This window comes from Sinohyriopsis cumingii, chromosome 3 (assembly GCF_028554795.1).
Source record: "Sinohyriopsis cumingii isolate HCF-2022 chromosome 3, ASM2855479v2, whole genome shotgun sequence".
Lineage (NCBI taxonomy): Eukaryota > Metazoa > Mollusca > Bivalvia > Unionida > Unionidae > Sinohyriopsis > Sinohyriopsis cumingii.
Window position 1 is genome coordinate 107,028,523 of NC_142963.1, and position 25,021 is coordinate 107,053,543.

At 36.8% G+C, this 25,021-nt stretch overlaps 1 protein-coding gene across 7 annotated transcripts in view; it reads right to left on the reverse strand.

Moving 5' to 3' along the window:
- LOC149803493 (SH2 domain-containing protein 4B-like) overlaps positions 1-25,021 on the reverse strand; it is a 70,006-nt gene that overhangs the window by 11,527 nt on the left and 33,458 nt on the right. For all 7 annotated transcript variants that reach the window (XM_089953222.1, XM_089953218.1, XM_089953221.1 and 4 more), the window contains 6 exons: positions 13,592-13,748; positions 10,982-11,071; positions 9,905-10,025; positions 8,117-8,279; positions 6,957-7,116; positions 5,199-5,344 (listed from right to left, as the gene is read on the reverse strand). In XM_089953222.1, the coding sequence (XP_089809348.1) occupies positions 5,199-5,344; positions 6,957-7,116; positions 8,117-8,279; positions 9,905-10,025; positions 10,982-11,071; positions 13,592-13,748 (837 nt within the window). The remainder of the gene's footprint in view (positions 1-5,198; positions 5,345-6,956; positions 7,117-8,116; positions 8,280-9,904; positions 10,026-10,981; positions 11,072-13,591; positions 13,749-25,021) is intronic.

Here is a 25,021-nt window from a genome sequence, read left to right on the forward strand (position 1 = left end):
CACATGATCTTAACACTTAAAATATAAAAAAGTATTTTGGTCTAATATTTAATTTGTTGAAATGTATACCAAATAGCTTGGTCACTATGGTAACAACAAAAAATGCAGTGATGATATTTTTTAAAAAAAGCTGATTTTATATCATATCTCCCCAATATGAATGCTTGTTTTCAAGTTAAAAAGAACTTGAATGAAAACTTAAGAACAACAAAAATTCATAAAAAGATGAAGATAAAAGTAGTATAATCAGTCCTAATTCTATTTATTTCCATATATAAATATGCATGTACTTAGGTACTGCATTATTTTGAATGAGGCAAGTGGAATATAGCCCAATGACCATGGATGATGAGCCAAGATCTTGAGTCCTAAAATAAATTTTATGACAAGAAAACTAAGGTCAGCTTTCAAATGTCTTGCAAGATTTTCTTATTTATGCAATCTTTAAATAAATGGGAATTACTGTACATAATCATGGATTTATTGCTTTGTATCATGAATGCAAGGAGATTTTATGGGGTATGCCATAAGTTTACATTCAAAGAACCCATTAAATTTATTGATCAATCCACAAAATCCATGTGTGCTCGTTTTTTGTCAATTGTTTACTTGTAAAAACTCTACAAAAGAAATTTGCTATTTAACCCAACACACTTTAAATTTGTCATTCCATTAGATCTTTCTGTATTCAGTATTTGATAAGCTTGCAGTCTTTTAACAAAAGTTTTGAAGTATAACCATGTAAATCAAGTGTACTCAAGATGTCAGAAAGCAGTACATCCCATTAAGTTTTAAATTCCTATCATCAATGCTAGTTAATTAACAGAGAATAGAAATTGGCAGATTTAAAGTAATATGAATTAAAAGATTGAAACAAAAAATGTTTTTGGGCATAAACTAACTTGTTAGAAATAAAGAACTGTGAATTATTAATAATATTCTAGCATATGCAAAGAATATCACAGGAAATCTGTTTCTTAAGGATTATGAAAAAATAAAAAATATTACATACATATACAAAATTAATTTTAGAAAATGTCTTCATACACCATGATATAGTCCCAAAGATCAATGTCTGAATCATGCAAGGAACAAAGCCGGTACATTCTTCATTGATTTCAGTGTCAATTTGTGGATTAAGAATAAATTTAACACATATAGTTAACGTAAGATTAATCTGGCATATCAGATCCTTTGTTTTGTGGGAATCATTGAACATTTTATTACGAGAATATCATCATTACTATAACATGGAATCAACATCAGTAAATAATTTTCAATCAAGAAGAACATTAAGAGGAAGAAAATCTTAATTAGAGACAGTCACTGGTACTGGGTTTGAACGTCTCTGAAATTGTGACAGCCAAAAAATGTGTAGGCCATATCTGACTAAAAAAAAGCAATGTGAAATATATTCAGCTAGTACTCGTGTCACTACTTTTGTTAACTTACATCATTGAAAATAATGACAAAAATTTTGTACCATGATTTGGACACGTTTAAACAAGTATTTAATCAAATCTGAAATACTGAACAAAAAATTATATTTCACAGTTGAAAGGACTGCATAGGCAAAACATATTTTGAATTTCTATGAAGTAAAGCTTGAAAAAATCGAACATATTAATGATACAGGTATCTTGAAATAATCACCAGTAATAACATTATAAAATGAAGCCAAATAATGAGTGGATACATTGTTTTATTTGCTTCAAACTATATGAAAGGGTTACCTTGGAAGTATGTGCCCTTTGCAGGTGTGACAGAAGATCATTACTTTAAATTTTCCCCATTCACTAAAACTTATATTTACTCACCAAATTATGTGTGCCTGTTGTTGCAATTATATATCTTAATTGCACAACCAAGTCTGGTGTCTTGGTCAATTTGCAATGGTTTCCTAACTGGATTGTTTAAAATTACCTGTATGCATTATATTTTGTATTTTATATTTTATTATACTGTATGAACAGTATTCTGTAAATCTTAAAAAAGACATTTTCTGTTATGCAAACTCATGAAACTGAAACTTTAATGACGTGTCATATATAACTCACCTATTTTTATAGCCATGCACTATGATCATTGTTGTTATTGAGTAAGCTAATTAGAGACCAATATGAAATTATTTAATAATTTCTCTGTATCCCTTACCAATGAAAAAGTATTCTGTTAGCTTAGTTTAATCCTTTACATCAGGTTATCTAATTTTCAAAATCGTGAAGCCTACCATCTTACCTTCTCATTATCCATGCAGCAGCAACTTGAAATGTGTTCTTGGGAGCAGTAATTAAATTGCTACTGATTAAAAACAAAAGTCTTTAAATATGGGTGGGGGGTATATGCTGCAGTTTGGTGGCAATTTTGGATGAAACCAGTAATAATGTGCAATATTAGTATATTTAATAAATTTAATGGTTTTCTAAATCTGACAGGCTTAACTCATTGAGAGACTCACTACTGCATATCATTGTTGTAGTGAAAGTTTTTTTAAATATCAACTATAATGATTTAAAAATGATATGTGACATTAAAGATTTAAAAGTACTGAAACACGGTTCTTTAAGGGCAAATCCTAAACTTTACAATAAACAAGTAACATCAATTGGTGGAGTTGATCAGCCATGCCATGTGACTAATGATTTTTCCTTGCTGTTGTTGTAGGGTTTAATGCCATTTTTCAGCGCACGATAGGATATACATGGCGGCCAGTATTAATGGTGGAGGAAGAACCTGGGAAAACCCTGGAAAGAACCACCAAACCACGAGAAGCTACTGGCAAGCTTTCTCACATACCCACATTAGCCGAATCAGAGACTCAAACCCAAGCAGACAAAGGTGAGATGGCAGTGATCTGTAACAGAGAGTGCTTTAGACCACTCGGCCACTCGGGGTCCCAGTTTTTCCCTGCATTTAAAAAAAGATGAATTTTTGAAGACTTCATTTGTATATTTTTTGTGCTGATTTGTATTGCAATTAGCGAGTAATATCGAAAATCAAAATTATGAGAAACTGGTGATTCATGGTATATCTTTTTGCTGAAATGACGGTTATGAACTTCTGAAGTGAAAACATATCCATAACCTATTTGCAGCATATAGATTCATTCCAAAGCTTGCTCTAAAATTTCTCTTTTTATGTGAAACAATGATAACAATAAACTGGACTATTTCCAAAAATCTTTGAAACGTACTATTAAAAATTTAAAATGACTTCACACCTTAATTGCAGAATGCAGAAAACATTTACAAATGGTGTAACATAAAACTGTCGAGTGTAGATTTAACTGCACTGTTGTTTTAATCCTGCAAATCAAGTAATGATTTGCTTCCTATTTAATTTCTAGATTCATTCTCTACGCCATGTAAGTGATACTTCTGCATATACAGATTTAAGTTTGTAGTCCTGGGTATCAATCAGATCCATCATAGAAGGTGTCAAAAAGTATCATTATGCAGTAAAGGAGTTGGTATCAAAAGGCATCACTGTCCAGTAAAGGAGTTGGTGTCAAAAGGCATCAATGTCCAGTAAAGGAGTTGATGTCAAATGGCATGCAATAAAGGAGTTGGTGTCAAAAGGCATCATTATGCAGTAAAGGGGTTGATGTCAAAAGGAATCATTATGTAGTAAAGGGGTTGATGTCAAAAGGAATCATTATGCAGTGAAGGAGTTGGTGTCATAAGGAATCATTATGCAGTAAAGGTGTTGGTGTCAAAAGGCATCATTATGCAGTAAAGGGATTCATGTCAAAAGGCATCATTAAGCAATAAAGGAGTTGGTGTCAAAAGGCATCTTTATAAAGTAATGGGGTTGGTGTCAAAAGGCGCAATTATGCAATAAAGGAGTTGGTGTCATTATGCAGTAATGGGTTAAAGCCAAATGGAATCATTATGAAGTAAAGGAATTGATGTCAAAAGGAATCATTATGCAGTAAAAGAGTTGGTGTCATAAGGAATCATCATGAAGCAAAGGAGTTGGTGTCAAAAGGTATTATTATGCAGTAATGGGTTAGTGTCAAAAGGAATCATTATGCAGTAAAGGAGTTGGTGTCATAAGGCATTATTATACAGTAAAGAGGTTGGTGTGAAAAGGTGTCATTATGCAGTAAAGGAGTTGATGTCAAAAGGAATCATTATGCGGTAAAGGAGTTGGTGTCATAAAGAATCATTATGCAGTAAAGGTGTTGGTGTCATAAGGAATCATTATGCAGTAAAGGTGTTGGTGTCAAAATGTATCATTATACAGTAAAGGGGTTCATGTCAAAAGGCATCATTAAACAATAAAGGAGTTGGTGTCAAAAGACATCAATATGCTGTAAAGGGGTTGGTATCAAAAGGCATCATTATGCAGTAAAGGGGTTGGTGTCAAAAGGCATCATTATGCTGTAAAGGAGTTGGTGTCAAATGGCATCATTATACAGTAAAGAGTTACGGTACACACACACCCAAAGTAACAGAGGCAATTCTTTGGCATATGGGAAGAACACGTAAAAAGCTTCATACACATACATTATTTTATGCTGAAGTTAATGTCTGGAAATGAAATATAATGCCCAAATCTATATTTAGTAACAGCAACCTTGACATAGGAGCTACTGACCTCCATATAAAACTAAGTGTTAAGGAGAACAAATGTACCAAATTTTGTTGAATTATGTTATCTTGAACTTAAGTCATTATCTGGAAATACATAGACCATACCTATTTTAAGCAACAGTGACCCTGACCTTAGCACTACTGCCCCCCCTCCATCAAATCAACAGGGTTCTTTCAGGGGCTAAGAGGAGAAATATCTATATTTCTTGTGTCAAGATATACAATGTAAATCTAAAATTACTCTGTGAAAATGACAAAACATGATAGTTATACCAACAGATGAATCGATTCAGTAATATTATATGTCCTTTTGAATAAAGCAACTCTGTGCATGTGTGTGTGTATGTGTGTTAAAAATTTTAAAACAGAATCGCTGCAATTCTGATGGTGACACTGCTGATGCTGCTACCAGAAAAAAAGACCCCTTTGTTATGTTATTCACAGGTGAAAGAAAAACATATATGCATGTCCTTTTGCTGACTTGATAATTCCTTCTCATCTCAATGAGATAAATATTTTGGTGTGACTTCACAAGGTGAATATAAATGGGGCAACCATTACCATGAAGACATTTCCTTTCTCAACATCTAGACTGTCTCTTACCATGAAACCAATCCCCTATCTTGCCAGTAGTATTGTCTATCACAGTTCCTTTCTGTTTCTCCTCGTCATGAAACCACTCAATAACTGCCTCCTTGTTAGGTGGTTTTAGTGGACGGCTCTTCCTCCTGACTACAAGATCACGATTCCTAAGTAATTGCAATGATGGAAATAGTTAACAATGTTAGAAAAAGAAGTTTTAAGTGCAGGAAGCATCCCAATGCATTTCTTAATCCTCTGTATTATATTGATTTAACCCTTAAAGTGCTATTTAGTATTGTTTGCAAAAAGAAATGAAAACTGCACTATGTCTTTACATTGCCTGTTATTTTAATTACTGTACCAACAAGATACTGAACCCCTATATGAAAAATAATGATTGAAGTTTGAACTTTGATACAATCATCACTTTACAAATGTAACTTGAAAATATTTGCACATAAAGGTACAAATACAAGTAAAATTACAAATTAGATGCGTAAACAGTTGCTCGCCTGAAAAACCACAAATGCCCAAAGCACTGCAAGACCTGTAATGCCACCATGAATTATGTCATGACTGAGTTAATGGAAAGTCTGATTCACTAATTGTTCCCAAGTATATAAGCACCTAAATCCCCAGTATATAAACACCTAAATCCCCAGTATATAAACACCTTAACTCACCACACATGAATTTACTTTTTATGATAAAAGTTCTCTTTTCTGAAGAATTTTAATAATATCTCACATAAATGATAATAGGCTACATTTGGCAAGACTGAACAATTTAATACAGCTCCTATGAAAGAAGAATGAAAGAATATTGCAGATCTGATAGCTACCCAGATATAAATATACAAAAGAGTGGCTGTACTGATTTGATACAGCTACCTGTACATGTACAAAAGAAAACTGCATTGATACAGCTACCTGTACATGTACAAAAGAAAACTGTATTGATACAGCTACCTGTACATGTACAAAAGAAAACTGTATTGATACAGCTACTGTACATGTACAAAAGAAACAGTATTGATACAGCCACCTGAACATGTACAAAAGAAAACTGTATTGATACAGCTACCTGTACATGTACAAAAGAAAACTGTATTGATACAGCTACCTGTACATGTACAAAAGAAACTGTATTGATATAGCTACCTGTACATGTACAAAAGAAAAATGTATTGATACAGCTACCTGTACATGTACAAAAGAAAACTGTATTGATACAACTACCTGTACATGTACAAAAGAAACTGTATTGATACAGCTACCTGTACATATATGAAAGGCTGTGACTTAACAGATATCATAATACTTTTCATGCATACAATTTTGATAGAAATTAAATGTAGTGAAAATCAGTGAAAATATAAGGACTGAATAATACCATCTAAATGTGTTAATATCATGGACATCATTGCAATAAGAAACACTGGCTAAACTCAATTGGTAAATTCCAAAAATCTTTCCATAAAACATTTAGTGGTGTATGCAAGGAATAGTCGTACAAGGACTGTTCCATTTAAAGATGCATTGTACCTAGGAAAAGGCGTTTTGTTTTCTTTTTACCAGTATATGTATATGCCAAGGTGCTTTGCTTACTCAAAGAGTTCAAATGAAATCAATGTGAAATCAATGTGAAATTCTCAACTGCATCTATCTTTGACTACTACACACTGAAACTGCCTTCCCTGGGTTCCAAGTACATTTTACTGAAACAGTTGTAGAACAAACTGGATTAAAAAAAAACTGGATTTGTGATACTGTTTCTTACTTAGGTGGTACTGGGGGCTTTTCTTTGTCCTTGGCAGGTGAAGAAAATGCATTAGCAACATTGATCATATTAATACTATTCCTTATTGAGTGCTGGTGCTCCTCTCTGGCTCTCCTAGCCATCTCACGCATCTGTTCTTCAGCAACTTTCGCTTTCTTTTCTAAAGAAAAATATAATATTTTCAGGTGGGTGCATATTACTGAAAGGAATACTGCTTCAACAAGACGAACTGTGCCTCCAACATGTTTGTAAATTATAATGTATTCAGTTTTGATGAAAGTAATGAGAAAGTGTGTGTTCCCAATGATGGCAAGAATATCTAAAAGTAAGAACTGTATCTAGAAATCTCTGTGGAACTATGACATCAGAAAAAATTACTTTTTAAATGTGCCATATACTTTTATTATTAACAATGCAAGATACAGTCCATTATGGCAGATGTGTCTGTATATTTGTATATAAGATATATATGATCTTTTATGTTTAAATTATTTTTACTTTATATTTTAACTTAGATGCATGGACTATGTAATCTAAAGTAAAGAATTCTTATTTCTTATCTTATAGCCTCTCATGTACAGCCTATACTAAAAGCATTGCAGCCAAACCAATTATATCCCAACTTTTTTTAATGTCCATGACCTTGACTATAATGGTTAAAAGATTAAGCAAGTGTCTTTATTTCATGGTAAAAATCTCTACCATCAACAGAATTCATCAAAGGTTTAGGAAAATAAAAAGCAATTGAAAACTTTCACCAATCATTATCAAAGCAATCTTCTAAGTCTATGGCAATGGTACCAAGGTCAATGAGGCAAGTGACTGTATCTCAGAAATAACTGTCTTTGCATTATTTCGTATCATTCTAAATATGAACAGAAAACATATAAAGGAGCACAGGCAATATAAGCAAATTAAAATGAAAAGTTTCATACTAAAATTTTGTCATGAATCTTGTCTGCTTAAGACCTTGACAGAAAGGTTTTAATTTGCCAGTAGCCTGAAAAGTATCAAAATAAAGGCTGATAAACTGATTTACTGACTTATTCATTATATATATATATATCCAGTTTAATATTGGTTTCCTAAATTAATGCAAATGTAATTTAAGTAGATGTTAAGAAAAATTATAATAAAAAAATGTGATTAATTCACTAAACCTTGCTCCACCCAGTTCTTCTCCACCTCTTTACTGGAATCTAGTGCCACTTTCTCCAGTTCTTTACGCATTTCTTTCCATTTCACATAGAGTTCTCCACTACGCCGTTTTTTTAAATTGTCTGCTTTTTCCATAGATACCCTTTTTTCTTCTGCCCATTTTCGCTAAATAATATGAGAAATATAGCATATAAAAGTTGTTAAAAAATGAATGGATTCAAGATTTAAATAAGTGGAATCTAATTTTTTTTTCCTGTATCTATTAACTGATGTATTCCCCAAGACTACAACACAAGACTTTGGTGTTAATACTGGTGCCATTGTTGCCACCATAAAAGTGATAACCATGTCTCATTATGTTAATACAGGCGAGATAAAATTCATTGCATGTCTAAAGTAAAGCAACTATGATCAAAATGAATAGGAATTGTAAGTCCAACAGTGTTCCAACCAAACCACAGCTGTATTACAAACTTCCAGTGCGATTTTCATGACCTTCTCGTGAGCCTTGGCTTTTTCATCAGTAATCAATACAAGTTTCTGCCACTTCGTCCATAACTGAATTGTAGGCTTTTCATGTACAAGATTCTATTTTGATATTACTGCCTCATATTTTTCATCCTCATCAAGTAGGAGCTTAAACTCCTCAGTGGAGATGGCATTATTTGCCAACACCTTTGATACGTGGTCCGTGATCATATTAAGCTTGGTTTCCAGCAAAACATGGATTTCATCATGTATTATGGCTTTCATAGTAAGGCAGTGGCTAATAAAATTTCCTACAATGGAAATCAGACTGCAGCTGAAAACAGTGATCTCAAGGACAATCACAATAGGGGCAGCAATGATGCTTGACAGAATCGTAATGCGTGCCATGCAAATGTGATGGATACCAAGCTGGTAATATACTACAGCCCACAAGGTCATTGGAAGGACATGAGAGCTATCAAAAGGCTGGCAGAAGCCACCAAAATCTCACATGATGTTTCCAACGAATGGCTCAAGAACCAAACTATGTGTCAGATTTACCTAAGAGCACAAACTTAGTTCGATGTTCAAGTCCATAACAAGGTGCACAAGGTGAGACCAGCATCTATTGTGTGCACTGCATTGTGGAGCAGTTCCACTGTAATCTGGCTGACCATCTATTCTGGCACCAGTATGCCAAGGAGATGTTACTTTCCAACAGCTATACTCCTAAGTGTAGCACTGAGTGGGTCCTGTGGCTGCTTGCTGTTGTAGCAGCCCTAAATGGCAAGGTTAACATGGCTCACAAGCAAGGGACCTATTGATGCCATTTGTGAAAATGCAATGCAGGCTATATCTACCTCCTATGTGATGCAGATGATCAGACATGAAGAGCAGCACCCTCCCTCAAATACACTGATGCAATACCAATATGCACTTGGAGAGGCAAGCAACCCTGTGCCACCAACCAACCCTGTGTGATTCATAGGTCTATAGGTTTGAGTGTGCAGTTGCTAAGACCAGCTATATTATCTGCATATCAACAATGGTGTCATTCAGCTCAAATAAAATGATACCATGACAACAACAGATCTGTGAAAGAAAATTATAAAGTCAACAAATGACCATTACTATTGACCTAGATATTGTGCTATGTGTAGAACAAACAAATTCACACAATTGTATACAATTTTCAGTTATTTTAGATTTTGGATTTTTTTAATCCTTAATGATATTAGTTGGCTGCTGCAATTGAATCCACCCAAAATGATACTAAGTCTGCCTAACTGATTATGATGGCAAGACAAAAAAAGTTACTGTACTCGTAATTCTTCCACTCTTAATAGCTCTTCCTCATCTTCCTTTTTCCTTTTCTCAGCTTCCCTCTCTGCCGCAAGCCTTGCCTCCTTGATGCTCTGATACAAAGCATCTGCCTCCTGCTTCCTAAATCAGAGATGTGCATTTGAATTATATTCCCTATTGATAAGTACATTTGTTTAGATACATATCACTTTGTCTGCCATTTTTTTTTTACACTTTCTAATCATTATCTTTCAGATTGCACAAATACTTTTGGGAAAAAATATTAATCATAATGTTCAGCTGATTTTCAGGAATATATATCTGAACAAAGTTTTATAGATAATTAAAAGTTTTCTGTATAAAAGAAAGTTATTTGACAAAAATAAGTATGATATTTCATGGATTGATCGTATGTGAAAATGTAGGAAGTACACAAAATTGCAGACAATATGGGTAAATGATAAAACAAAATTTCAGTAAAACAGGAATGTAACAAATATCTAGGAAATGTACAAATTCATTAATTACAAAAAACATTTTCTCAAAAGCAGAAAAAAATCCACAGCACATATGTGCAGATGGACATAAGTTCATATTTTTTATTCTTTATGAAACAAAATACATTGCCTGTATCTGACTAATTGGATAGTTAATTAGTAAAGTCCAAGACAATTACATTTAAGTCATCAAGCAGCCAAGTCCTCTATACTAACTATCTAGCATGTATTTCTCCTGGCAACTTCAAAACATTAGGTGAGATGGAAGGTTAAGAAAAATGAGGCAGAGAAATGGATAAATTATATTTGTGAATAGATAAATACACTATTTCTCCCATAACAAGTCCTTGTAGGGGGCAAATATACAATTTTTTTCAAAAAATGGTGTGTGGGCTTCTTGTCAAAGATATACATATATATTTGACAAATTTGTGTAAAAATGAGATGAGCCTATCACAGGTTAAATACAGTAAAAGTAGGGGGTGGGCTTATCACAGGATAAATACAGTAAAAACAGGGTTTTATGTATCACAGGATAAGTACAGTATATACTACAGAGGAATCACTGGAATAATGAAATCCAAAAATTACCCATATTACCTCATTTCTTCTTCTCTCCTCTTCCTCTCTTCCTCAATCTTTTTCTGTTCCTCTTCTATTTTTTTCTTCATCTCTTCCTCCTGTTTTTTTCTATGACAGAAACAAAAATAAAATAATGATTAAATTTTGTAAACAAGAGTCCCATGAAGGAAATGACACTCTATTGTCCATTTTGTGTGTCATTTTATTCTTTCTAACTGCTGAGTATTTAAATTACATATGACATTCTTGACATACTCCAATGTACAAAATGGTTTTAAAAAATTGGTACAGGTTTAAAGTAACATGTTAACAAGATACCTGCAGTCAAGCAATATTTGTCCTGGCCTTTGGCCTTACACTTTACATCATCATAGTTCAATCTGGGAAAAGAATAAGTGGGGCCCAAGCCATTTTAATTAAGGTAAAAAATCTACACTTCATATAAAGTATTTTTGTGAAAGGTTGATATGACAATCTGTTGTGATGGAGTAGTAATAAAATATTTTCAAGCTGGCCATCATGGTGCCATACTGGATGCTGGATCAGCAGCATTTTCATTATATTAAGTCTTTTAGTGAAAACCTCATGCCAATACAACCATCTGTTCAAGAGGTGAGCTACAGAAGCTTTCATGCTGGCCACTGTGGTGGTTATATTTGATATTCAAATGGCATTGCTTACATTTAGGACTAGATCTTTCAATGCAATTCACAGCAATTAAATCTCACAGCAGTGTATGAGGAATAGTGTCAACAATCTTGTGCTCCTGGATCCCTTCTTGTCATTTGAACAAGGGTCTCCTGTCATATTTTGCAGTCTTGTCATTCTTATGCTTGCTAATCACCCACATTCACCGCTAACATGTATTGTGTGACCTCTGATTGATTTGTGTCTCATCCCAAGAAAATGTATACAATGTCAGTCACTTCACACCATTGCATGGGCAACTGTTCTAATGGCCTAAGTGATCAGAGCATCCACCTCAGCTATGGAAGGTCACAGGTGCAAACCCTGGCTGAGTCATATCAAAGACTTTAAAAAATGGTACTAGCAGCTGCCTCTCTTGGCACTCATCATTAAGAGGTTAGTGTTAAAACTGGTCAGCCTGGTGTCAGGATAATGTGATGGGTGGTAAATGATGCTACACGTCTGTGGCATGATGCCCCAGTGCCAGACATCACTATAAACTACCACACAGCAGACATAACAATAATAATAATTATAATAATAATAATGAGGACTTTGTATAGCGCCTAATCTTTAGAAGCTCTAAGTGCTTTACAACATTAGACAAAACCTATAACATAAAAAATATGCATAATGATACAATTACAAAAAACAAACACCATGAAATTAGAAAACATAAAAAAAACATGCTGAAATATTTAAGGTAGGAAACATTATTAGGTCTTTAAGTTTGTTCTTGCAGTCGAAATAAGTGAGTTTTAAGAGCACTCTTGAATGGGATCACTGTGTCTTTGTGTCTATGTTCAGTGGGCAATTCATTCCACGTTGCTGGGCCCTGGTATGCAAAAGAACGTTGTTCATATGACTTTGTTTTCATAGTGAGAATAATGAGTATACAATTGTCAGAAGAGAAGCGTAAGTATCTTGCTGGTGTGTACACATGGGTGAGGGGCCCCGAGTGGCCGAGTGGTCTAAATCACTCTCCATTACAGATCACTGCCATCTCACCTCTGTCTGTGTAGGTTCGCATCTCGGATTCGGCCAATGTGGGTATGTGAGAAAGCTTGCCAGTAGCTTCTCGAGGGTCGGTGGTTCTTTCCAGGGATTTCCCAGGTACTTCCTCCACCATTAATACTGGCCACCATGTATAGCCTATTGTGTGCTGAAAAATGGCGTTAAACCCAACAATAACAACGACAACAACACATGGGTGAGGTCGGATAGGTAACTTAGCACAGAGAACAAATTTTGTGTTTGATTCTGGATCGAATGGATAGCCAGTGTAGGGTTCCGAGTAACACCTAGGTTTCGTACTGACTGTGTGAATTTAATGTTGGTGTTGCTGATATTTATTGTTTGAGGTAAAGGATGTGAATGAGAAAGTCTTTGTGTTGTCATCAGAATGGCCTCAGTTTTATCATCATTCATCTGCAGCTTGTTACATGTCATCCATGATTTCACATCAGAAATACACCTCTCTACACCATGGAAGGTAGCATCAACTTAAGTTGGGTGGCTAGATTGGTATATTTGGGTGTCATCAGCGTACAATTGGTGAGACACTGGATGATGATCTATGACAGCTGAGAGTGGCTGAGTGTATAGAATGAAGAGAACATGTCCAAGAACAGACCCTTGGAACACCAAAACATAGATTAACTGGGCTGGAGTGTATTTCATTTGCAGACATAATTTGTGTCCTGTTGACCAAGTAGGACTTGAACCACAGTAAGGCTGTATCATGAATGCCAAATACATGCTGGAGACAGTGAAGTAATATATCATAGTGATATGACTAAAACTGTTAAAGCTACATTAAAAAATCAAAAACAACAAAAACACACACTCTAACCATGGACACCAGGATCAGCTCTGGTTTAAAAGAACCTTTCCTAGGTTCAACTTTAATCTTAAATATTTTACTGCATCAGTCATTTTTACCTCAGTTCCTCTGCCTCCTTCTCTGCCAGTTTAAGTGACTTTTCCTGTGCCTCCTCCTCCAAAATCTGTTCAATAGTTTTGTCATTTTTGTGATCACCCATCACCCACACCCACTCCTTCCCATCAATGCCCAGCAGGAAGTTCACATTCTTCTTAACTGATTATTGGAAAAGAAAAACTGGATAAATTTTGTTTCTTCCAAAATACTTACACAATCACAATAACATTAAGACAAAATTAAAACCTGTTATCTCTGAATCCAGACCTCCCTAACGGATAAAATACCCCATCTATTCTATGTATCATATCGACAAAGGAAAGTAATTCTCCCAGACTAACTCTGTTCCTGATAGGTGGCCATGTATATCCCTGAAATTTACCTGTTTAAGCTTGAGAAAAAACTAACAGGATGCTCACATTTGCCAAGATGTGTAGGAGGGAATGACATTAAATTAAATGTGATTGAGTGTTTCTGGAGAAACATAATTTACTGAAAAAATTCCTATATCCATCAAATACCATAATATCTGATCACATTTACATTAGGAGAATGGGTAACAGGAGGAAGAAATGCTTGAGCTTCCAACCTCTACCCATGTCACCCTGCAGGAGTATGATAACTGTTCTACTAAAGGGATGAACTTTCTTCTAATGTGAAGTTAGTTCAACCAAAGATTATTAATTTATACACATGAGGTGGCAACTTGCTATTGCCTTACATTCAAAAGTTTTCAGACAAATTCAGTGAAAGTTGGAAGGTCATGCATGGGGTTGAGGTTGTGCTGTCATGAAAAGAATCAGCTCCCTACTCTGCAAGGTCATATTGTGCAAATAAAAGCCGGAGAAAGCAGACCCACCATGTCTTGAATGGAGACATTACATTCAAAGGCGATGCTCAAGGAAATCACCCTTATTTCATGGGCTAAAATCTTTATAAGTCATACCTGATCCCGTGACAGTTCAGAATAGGCCAATTTAATAACCCTCTTTAGCTAGGTGGTCAGCAATTGTGAGATATTTGTTACTTTCCTGCCTTAATTAGGAAATGCTTTAGACAGTTGCCCCAGACACTCACCAAGTGCCTCAGATAGCACATGCTGGCATGTACTGGCTCCTGCAACTTTGCCTCACTCAACAGTTCAAATGTATAGTTATTTGTTGGTTGGCTATCAACATTACCCTGAAAACAGGCTGCATAATTAGTACAAAGGCCATCAGAATGGAATAGCTCATGGATCAGATCCACAGACAGCAAATACAACTCACTAACTATGCTAGGTGAAGCTGGTGTTATCTGGAAGCATGCCTTGTATGATAACTGAGTGAGGTGGAAGACAAGGCTTGAATGAAAGGGAAGCTGGTCCATATATTAAGATGCAAGGGAGGTTTCACATTGGAAAAAGGTGGACAAGTGTGGCCTGGATATACTGAAATATGACATGGCCATTATCATCTTTTCTATGATGTCTGAATGTGTAATGGAATGGTATTGCATGATTGAGATTGGAGCTACCATAGCTTCTTGTCTTCAAAGAAGAAAAGAAAATAAGTCTACATGTAGGGGAATTAGGCTGAGTGAGGTATGATGTGTTTACAAACACACAAGTTGTTGAAAACACACCACTTACCCTGATATGCCTTCAAAGTGGTGGGCCATCTAGCTGTGTTACGATCCTCTTCACATATCAAAGTACAGAAATCTTTTCATTCAGGGCATCCCTAATGAGAGCCAAACATAAAGAAATGAGTTTCTCTAAACACCTCATTTTCTTATTTTCAGTATTAGAACTAATGGAGTGAAGGCATACACCTATATTCCCTCCCAGCTGAATGAGAGGGTGTGAATGGCACATGATCGAGTTCAGGAGACACAATGGTGAGCAGTCTGTTGTGAATTGGTCTAGCATTGGTCAACCTCATACGCTGCAGACTCTTTGCAAGAGGGACAGGATACAGAGACCACTTGTATGAAGCAGTTGGCTTCTCACTGATAATCTGGTGATCAAAATGACCTGATATTGTACCAGAAGGGAAATCTACAGATGGCACATTGGTTGAGCTATATACAGATGGTTCATTACCATAATGAGCATACCAACAAGTTAAAGAAACTCCCTCACTAAACTGAACATCCTGGCAGATGCCCTCTCCATTACATGAACAATACCAAATGATGCATTTTGGGAGGAAGATGAACAAGGTTGATATGAGTCTGAAACTCCATACCTAGATGAACAAAATGCTGAAAAGGAACAAGATATAACTTCTCAAAATTGGCTATCCACCTTGAACTGTGAATGAAGGTTGTTCATATTGTGAACTTACTGAATGTTTTTTGCAGTATATTATCCTGAAGTGGGATAAGGCACAGACCAATGTCTAGGTGATGTCCCTATGGCTGAGATTGAGGCCACTATCGATACATTACCCAGCATTAGCCAAAGTGAAGGTTTTTGTGTGATACCATGTGAACAGGTATATGGAAAAATGTACTAGGTACATCAAGACTGACTGCACCTTTATTATGTTGATCAGATGGACAGACTTTGCCATCTCCATCTTGAACCTTGAGGCACTAATAAACCAACTGAGTCTGCTCAAATCTAAGAGAGGTCTCAAACTTCTGTTGCTTTTTGTAACCAGAAAGTCTGGAATGGGAACACTGGGAATCTGGTTTTCAGATGAACTTCACAACCTGTTTTGCTCTCCTTCTGTAAAACATCTGCCATCATTGGATAACTTGGAATTCCAATCATAAAAGGAGATGACATAAGGTGCTGGATGAACATGATCTGAAGCCCCTCTGAAATGACTTGGATGTCCCATATCATTTGTCTTTATGGAATGTTTCAAATCTGGTTGATTAGAAGGAGTATGACACCCAATGGAGGGTTGCCAGCAGGCAGGAGGCATGTCAAGTCATTGACATTTGCAGAAGGAATGGGGGATGAGAAACTAAATTTCCTCTCCCATCTCCTGGCCTGCATGCAGCAGTTAGGGGCATATGGCCCCATATAACTTGTCTCAACATAAAAGGTTGTCATAGAATTTGAGGACAATCATTCCTTCTATGGTATGCCACCGGACAGGGTTGCTCAGAGATAATGGCTTGCACAAAGAGTTGAAGTGGTAACTCCTGTGCCACTTGCTTTCTCACATCCTCAATTGGACTTCCAAACATATGGGTGAATTTGAAGGGGAAGACACAGGGTTTCTACATAGTGGGTTTTAAAAAAAAAAGATTTTAGCAGCATATTTATACTTATCAAGTCGTGCCATTAGGGAATTTGGTGCACAGACCTACTGACCACCTTGGCAATATGGCATACCAATTCCTAAGCATAACTTGGCAATATGACATACCAATTCAAAGGCATGGTCATTTCTGACTTTCTTGACTAGATGGAAGATCATATGAGATGCCAGGTCAAGTATGGAGGAAGTCGACACAACATTCTTGACCAACTGTGATGTTGAATTAAACATGACTGTACACTTTACAGCAGAGTGGAGTAAACATGTTGACTGCAGCAACATCTTTGTTTTGACTTGCAACATCAAAATGATAAACACTGGTACGTGATCTGCACCAGTGTGGTGAGAAAGTTGCAGGCACCTGACTCACCAAAATGAAGTCGCTCAAATTATCAAGGTTGCAAATTTTATTTGAGGCACACCTGGTAATTTTGACAATCTTTGACAATTGTGGTAAAATTCTGAAGGACAAATGTCTGTTAACTTCATCAACAACCTTGCATATAATAATGACTGCCAGTCAAGGAGGGCATTCTGTATATCTCTTTGATTCCCACTTTATAGCTAAATTCCAGCCTTTCCTGGGGGATTATTCTCCTCTTGTACATTCTGCATCCAGGGGTATGGCATTCCATACTTCACTGATGATGGCAAATCATTATCATGCATTTAAAAGGTTCTACCTGTTGGATTTACTAGTAAAGTCAGCCAAGCCATGTCTGACTGAGGAATGTCTGTCTGGTATGCTCCGTTGGGCCATGCCAGACGTATTTCAAATGTGATGCTGGTTTGCCATGTACTTGTATTATGGATATGGTCCATCCACCATTGACCAGGTCACTGTCACTGTAGAAACTATTGAGCAATGTGCTGTTCGCCAGTCCAATATGAAAGACAACTGCATAAACTGTACACTGACTGACCAGATGGCTGGGCTGGTACATCAGTAATGCTGATGGCAGCAAATGATACAGAACTGGGGGCTGGACTGGACAGCAAGTCAAATCCCACTTGCAAGTCTTCAACATTCCTAAGTTCATGCACAAAGGAGAGGAAGGGCAGGGGAGATTGGAATTTATGCTCAGTGGGCACCAAACTTTGTTAAAATTGGTCCTAGTTTTTTCCAACATCCTCTTGAACAATTTCAGTGGCGGAGCTTGCTGCAGTACACGTATCCTATAGCTTGAGAGAACCATTTGGTATGGCTTGGACTGGATCTGAAGTATCCTCACTGTAGGCACTGTCTTAGGTATCTTCATTGGAAGTGGGGGTAGTATCTTGATGCCTCCATAAAACTTGTCAGCAATTCTTAATTTGGATGAATGCTTAACATTTAATGTTCTGAATATTTAGGGCATGCCCTTTCCTCATGGAACTTCACTTGTAATTTCAAGACCTCGGACTAAACTTCTCACCACATTGCAAACATGCATCATGGTTGAGAGGAAGAAAAATATTGTGCTGGCAAGGCGCATCCCATGGTTTTCACATATGACATTAAACCTTCTTCACTTATACCTGATTGACATCTCAGTAATGAAAGAAAAGAAATAAAGTGGATGCATCAAACAGACAAATTGGTTTGTTAGTCAAGATAACTTAAGAAATGCATAAACAAACTGAAAACTAGCAGTGCCATGCCATTAAACCAGTGAAAACATGAGGATTACCAAATGATATCACCTTAACAATAACAACTGGTAAGAATGTGCATACATTTAAATTCAGTCAGAAAAATGCTATACCACTGAATATAAATGATGGATGATCAGAACTGATTATTAAATTATGATGGATTTTTCCAAGGTAATGTTCAGAGTTGCAAGCAAATGTTTGAAATGGTAGGCATCCAGGATAAGGATGGCCATCTACCAGGAACATGCCAGTTAATCTGTAAAACTTGGTTCCCTTCATCTACATGATACATAGACAGAATCATATTTTTCGTCATTCGGGGGGGGGGGCTTGATTCACAGGTAGCAGAGAGTAATTTCATCCCAATGTTAATATGATACAGTTATATATTTGCTGGAGAAATAATGAATCAACTACTGATGCTCAAATATATGACATGTGAGATAAATGAATATCACTCCTCCTTTTGTACTTTGGCAGGCAAACACTAGAGCTGCTGCTAATGCTAGCTATTGCAAATGCATGCACTTTTCATATGCTGTTCAATATAAAACGATATTAGATCATCCTCTATGTACATTATGTCTCCATGCCAATACTTTATGCAGAAAGTTTTGTCAAAAAGTTTCCAAAAATATACTCTAAATTTTTGGGCATTAACTTTTAGACCCTCTTCCGGGGACAGCCAAAGATGAAGCCAAAATTAACAACTCATTTGGGCATGGTTACCATTTTAAACAAGTAAACTTTAGCATACCAGGCCTGTTTCACAAAATTTCTTATAATATTTCCTCAAACTGAGATTGTGCCTCATCTTGCTTATGATATTTCTGACAATGTTGGGAATTATGTGAGAGACATATATAATAAAATGGATGAAGTTTAACTCTTTAGTTTAACAATTTTACACTGAGAAATTTCCTATTCTTCAAAAATTATTTGAGTATAGCCTAAATTTTGCAGCAAGGATAAAACAAGATTAATTTCAGAAAAATCAGGTTATTATGACTGTATTTTAATTATTGATGCCTGCTTAATTCTTAGTGTAAAACTAATTACAAACCAAGCAATAAAAAAAATGAAAAAATCTCTGTCTGAGTACGAAAATTCAAGATGTTTAGTGGAACCTGGGTCAGGTTTCATGAATTTCAACCAAACATTTTCACAGCTGGTAAATTAAAAAAAATATAGATAGGCATACTTAAGAAAACACAATATCTATAATACCTTTAAAAACAACATGGAAATACAAATTATCATCCTTTTGTTTCCCTGCTCCTCCCCAAAGGAATTCATCATAAAGCCAGAACTCCTCTCTCCCAAATATGATGAAATTAAAGTATCCAATAAAATGCTAAAATTAATCGAATCATGAAGAAAATAAATATTTGACTTCTGTGAACTGATTAGTATAAATATGATTTGTGCTTGTAAAACACACGTTTCTTGATTAATCAATCAATCAATCCTCTCTGCGCCGTCTGGTGCTTGAGGCAACAGCATGGGAGCACCATTTTGGTCTGTCGGCTGCTGTTATGGGGGCAGTCTGCAGGGTGAGGCCTCTGGTCTTGAGTTCTCGCTCCACGGTTCGGCGCCAGGTCTCTTTGGGCCTGCCACAGTTCCTTTTTCCCTGTGGAGTCCATCTCAGTGCCACCCTTGGTAGTGAGTCAGGGGGCATTCTGCAGGCGTGGCCGAGCCATCTCCATCGGCGAGTTGCAATGGTCTCAGCAATGGTGCTTGTGCCCACTCTGTGCCGGAGTTCCTCGTTCGAGATCATGTTTGGCCAGAAGATCCTCATGATCCGTCGCAGGCACTTGGTCTGGAAGACTTTGAGCTTGCGTTCTATGTTAGCAGTGGTCTTCCAACACTCTGACCCATACAAAAGGACGCTCAGCACGTTACTCTTGAAGATACGGATCTTCATGTGGGCACTGAGGTTTGTTGTCCTCCAGATGGGCTTCAGCACTGCGAAGGCCTGGTTGGCCTTGCTGATTCTTGTGGTGACTTCCCTTGTGCAATCTCCATCCGTGGCAACCTTGCTGCCCAGGTATGTGAATTCGTCTACTTCTTGCAGAGGCTGGTCGTTGATGGTGATTGGGTCGCCCACTCTTGTGTTCTTCCTCAAGACTTGTGTCTTCCCTATGTTGACTCGAAGACCTATGGTGCTTGCTGTCTGTACCAACTGTTGTATCTTCTGTTGGATATCCTGGTGTCTGCTTGCCAGCAACCCGATGTCATCGGCATAATCCAGGTCATCTAGCATTGAGGTCAGTGTCCACTGTATTCCTTGCCTCCTGCCCTCTATGGTGTGAAGCATGATCCAATCAATGGCCAGTGAGAAAAGAATTGGCGAGAGAATGCATCCTTGCTTCACTCCGGTTTCTACCTTGAATGGTTCAGTGAGTAAGTTGTTGTGGATGACTCTGCACTCAAAGTTCTCATACAGGGACCTATGACGTTGACAAGTTTCTGGGGGATACCCTAGTGTCGTAGGATCTTCCACAGAGAGGCTCTGTGCAGGTTGTCGAAGGCCTTCTCAAAGTCCACAAAGACCACATAAAGGGATCCATTCCACTCATGGGACTGCTCAAGGATCTGTCTCAGAGCGAAGATGTGGTCGATGCAGGATTTGCCCTTCCTAAAGCCTGCCTGTTCCTGGCGTAGGATGCCGTCCACAGCTGTTGTGATGCGTTGAAGAATGATGCGGCTGAAAATCTTACTGGAGATGGATAGTAAGGTGATTCCTCGCCAGTTGTTGCAGTTCCCTAGATCTCCTTTCTTGGGAAGTTTGACGATGATTCCTGTTTTCCAGTCATTTGGTGCTTCTTCACTATCCCAGATCTTTTGGAGACTCTGGCAAAGAAACTGCAGTGTCTTTGTGTCTTCTGCCTTCAGCATCTCGGGACATACTCCATCATCGCCAGGTGCCTTCCCATTCTTCAGCTTGTGGATGGCCTGCTTGACCTCCTCAACAGTGATGTTGTCGCAGTTGATGTCAAGGTCCTCCTCTGCTTCAGGAATGTCAGCGAGTACTGGTGGGTCTAGGCGATTCAGTATGGACTCGAAGTGTTGCTTCCATCTCTCCAGCTTCTCCTCCTCCACTGTGACATGAGTTCCATCTTCATCTCTCTCTGGAAGGTTGTGGTGCTGGTCGTAGTCACCCTTCAGCTTCTTGGTGTTCTGGTACACTGTCTTCATGTCTTTCTGCTCTGCTGCTGCCTCCACCTCCTTTGCCAGTCTCTCTGTGTATTCTCTCCTGTCTCTCCTTGCTGATTTCTTCACCTCCTTGTCTTTTCCTCTATACTCCTTCAAAATTCTCTCTTTCAGTCTTGGTGACTTGGAGTCCAAAAGTCGCTTCTTAATCTGTCTTCTCTCGTCTATGCGAGTCCACGTCTCTCCTGATATCCACTCTGTCTTCTTACTATTCCTATAACCTAAAACTACTTCTCCTGCTTCCTTCATTACTCTGTTGAAATTGTCTATGGTCAGCGCTGTCTCATCTTCTAGAACACTAAACCTATTCCTTAGGGCCAGCCTAAACTCTTTCTTGATTAATGCCCTTTACATATTTTCTCAATTTTGCTAAAGTCTGACAAACTTCATCCAGTACACTGGCAATTTAGTTCAGATGCATCAAGATTATAATACTTATTCTAGGCACTAACCCTGACTCACAACAATCAGCATACCAGGGTAGGTCATCTTGTATATTCTGGAAATAATTTGCTTTATCATTCTCTACAGTACAAATCAGAGAAAGAGTATTACCGTAGTGATTTTCTTTGTGACTACAATAGGGTACAATAACATATGGTTCATTCATATAGTGTCGTGATACCTTGTAGGCAAGACAAAGATCGGTTTGTATAGTGTAGTGATGGCTTGAAGAGATGACAAAGATTGGTACATATAGTGTAGTAATACCTTGAAAGATGACAAAGATTGGTACATATAGTGTAGTGACACATTGAAGAAATGACAAAGACTGGTTCATATAGTGTAGTGATCCCTTGAAAAGATGACAAAGATTGGTACATATAGTGTAGTGATACCTTGAAAAGATGACAAAGATTGGTACATATAGTGTAGTGATATCTTGAAGAGATGACAAAGACTAATACATATAATGTAGTGATACCTTGAAAAGATGACAAAGATTGGCTCATATAGTGCATGATACCTTGAAAAGATGACAAAGATTGGTACACAATAGTGTAATGATACCTTGAAGAGATGACAAAGATTGGTTCATTTAGTGTAGTAATACCTTGAAAAGATGACAAAGATTGGTTCATATGGTGTAGTGATACCTTGAAAAGATGACAAAGAATGATTCATATAGTGTAATGATACCTTGAAGAGTTGACAAAGATTGGTTCATATAGTGTAGTGATATCTTGATGAGATAACAAATGTTGCACCTTTTTAATAAATGTGCATTTTCTATATCAGTGGCAACACTGAAACATAGTGCCAAAGTTTGACTGTATTTTCAACAGTGTGGTTTGCTACCAATATACCTATTATCTTACAAAACTGTGGTCTAAGTGGAACATCATGTGATGCCATTGATGACAAATGTAAAAACACAACAACTCACCTGCCATACTCAATAAACATGAGTCCCTAGAAGGGTCTGACACTAATGGCTGAAAGGAATTTCCATGAATTCTAGACATGATCCTCCTTGTATGAGTGGAGAGTTTAAAACATATTTGATATTCTTCAGAGATGAGAGGATTTTCAAATTAGCTAATGTGTTGGACATACTGGGTGTCAACTTGGCACCATACCACTTTCTGTTTTGGAAAAGCAACAATAACAAGATTTTCAAGATGGGTGCCAATGGTGGCCATATCTGATATCAGATTGGGGCCCGTTTCTATTAGTACAAACTAGACATCATAAGAAGTAGTTTGGTGAAAGCATGATGTCAATATGACCAGTCATTTAGAAGTAGCAATAACAATATTTTCAAGATGGCCATTCTGGTAGTCATATTAGAAGGCAGATCATCACCATTTTCACTTACAACCAATCAGACATCATAAGAAGTCTTTCAGTCAGTAAAATCTCTATGCTGATAAGACCATTCCTTCAAGAGAAAAAGTGATAACAAGATTTTCAAGACGGTCACTGTGGCAAATCTACTGAATATCTTAATGGCATGATAAGGACAAACAGGACATCAAGTTGTTTAATAAAATTGTAGTTTTCGGGAGGGGGGCAGTGTGAAACTAATTTTAATGATGTACTACTTACTTACACATTATGGTATGGTATTACTGATATTAAAACCCAGTTCTGATATGACCATCCATTCTGAAGGAGCAGTGACAACAATATTTTCAAGATGGCCACTTGCTGCCCTACGGGATATCAGATCAATACCATTTTTATTTTGGACCAACTATACATCCTAAGAAGTATTCTGGCAAAAAACCCATTCAGGAGATGTAGCCCTGTTTTGGTCATATTGGTTATCCAATTAGCTCCATTTTCAGCTAGGTCCAACTAGACATTAAAAAAAGTGTTATAGTTGATAAAACCATCCATTCAGAAGGTGTAATCAAAAGATTTTCAAGATGGCCACTGTTGTGGCTCAACTGGATGTCTGAACAGGACTATTTTTATTTAGGCCCAACTAGAACATGGAATGAATGGGAATATAAAGTTCCATATCAATCCTTTAAGTAGTTTACAAACAGATGCAATAACAAACTTGTGCTAACAGACATATGGACAACAGACAGTGGACAACAGTCCATCTGATAAGCCCTCATGGTCTATTACCAGTTGAGATAAACATCAGCATGTTATTGTATTTTCTGGATATAGTTGCATTAGACTGAAATAAATTTTTTGTGCAAATGACTTTTCCATAACCGCTGGAATCACACCCATTTGCTTTGTCATTTTACACAAAGCCAAGAAGGTTGAACTCATTAAACATTCTATTTTCTATTTAATGCTGCTTTATACTGAATACAAGTAACATTCTTCATGGACTGGAAAATCTCCCAAAAATATCTGAGAAAAAATATACATGATTCTCTCACTCTAATTTATATTTTAAAAAATCACAATGAAGATCAACCATATAACTGAAATAACCACATAATATTTTGAAGCCCCACCTGACTTCATGAAATTCTTGCTATATTGAGAACCCCTCCCCTTTTTTGACCCAGAGGAGTGGGGAACTTCCCCATAACTTTTCAGTTCTAGAATAGAACCTGCAATAGATGAGTCATTGCTCATGTCCAATAGAAGTCCTTGTCCCCCTCATTGTTCTCCCCTTCATCCCTATAGATTCGAGTTCTTTCCTGTAACCAATCAGCTTTTATTTTAAATTCAACCAAGATGTTGAATATTGTTGTTTATATATGTCCATCAACAAACCAAAACACATATATGGAAATTATGTCCTTAGCATAATGTCTCCCTGCTACAGAAATATTCTCCCATTCAGGAAAATAACTTCTTCCAATTCCAAAACACAATTTAGTCACTTTGCTTCAAAAAAATGACAATGTCTTT